Consider the following 542-nt stretch of genomic DNA (forward strand, 5'->3'; position numbering starts at 1 on the left):
TGGACGTCATCGACACCCCGGACCTGTTCGGCGCCGAAGACCCCAGGACAGAGCCGGGCTGCGGCGAGAGGGGCCGCTGCTACCTGCTCTCGGCGCCCGGGCCCCACGCCCTGCTCCTCGTCAGCCAGCTGGGCCGCTTCACCGCCCAGGACCAGCAGGCCGCGCGCCGGCTCAAGGCCATGTTCGGCGACGGCGCTGTGGCGCGCACGGTCCTGCTCTTCACGCACAAGGAGGACCTGGCCGGGACCTCGCTGCAGGACTACGTGCGCTGCACCGACAACCGCGCGCTGCGGGAACTGGTGGCCGAGTGCGGCGGCCGCGTCTGCGCCTTCGACAACCGCGCCAGCGGCACGGAGCGGGAGGCCCAGGTGGCCGAGCTCATGGCGCTGCTGGAGCGGCTGGTGCGCGCGCACGGGGGCGCGCCCTACACCAACGACGTGTACGGCCTGGCGCGCGCCCCGAGGAGCGGCTGCGCAGGGTGGCGGAGAGCGTGGCGGCCCGCGTGCAGCGGCGGCGGGGGCGCGGGCTGCTGGCGGCGCTGT

The 542-nt window shown here is 75.6% G+C and overlaps 1 protein-coding gene across 1 annotated transcript; it reads left to right on the plus strand.

The window, feature by feature from the left end:
- Positions 1-2: 2 nt before the first annotated feature.
- LOC124232048 (GTPase IMAP family member 1-like) lies at positions 3-535 on the plus strand (the record flags this gene model as incomplete). Its single annotated transcript, XM_046649028.1, is given in 2 exon segments — positions 3-453; positions 456-535. Coding segments are annotated over 2 exon segments (531 nt in total), but the record flags the coding sequence as incomplete, so codon positions are not given.
- Between the last annotated feature and the right edge of the window lie 7 nt (positions 536-542).

The sequence above is a fragment of the Equus quagga genome, unplaced genomic scaffold (assembly GCF_021613505.1).
Source record: "Equus quagga isolate Etosha38 unplaced genomic scaffold, UCLA_HA_Equagga_1.0 HiC_scaffold_18938_RagTag, whole genome shotgun sequence".
NCBI lineage: Eukaryota > Metazoa > Chordata > Mammalia > Perissodactyla > Equidae > Equus > Equus quagga.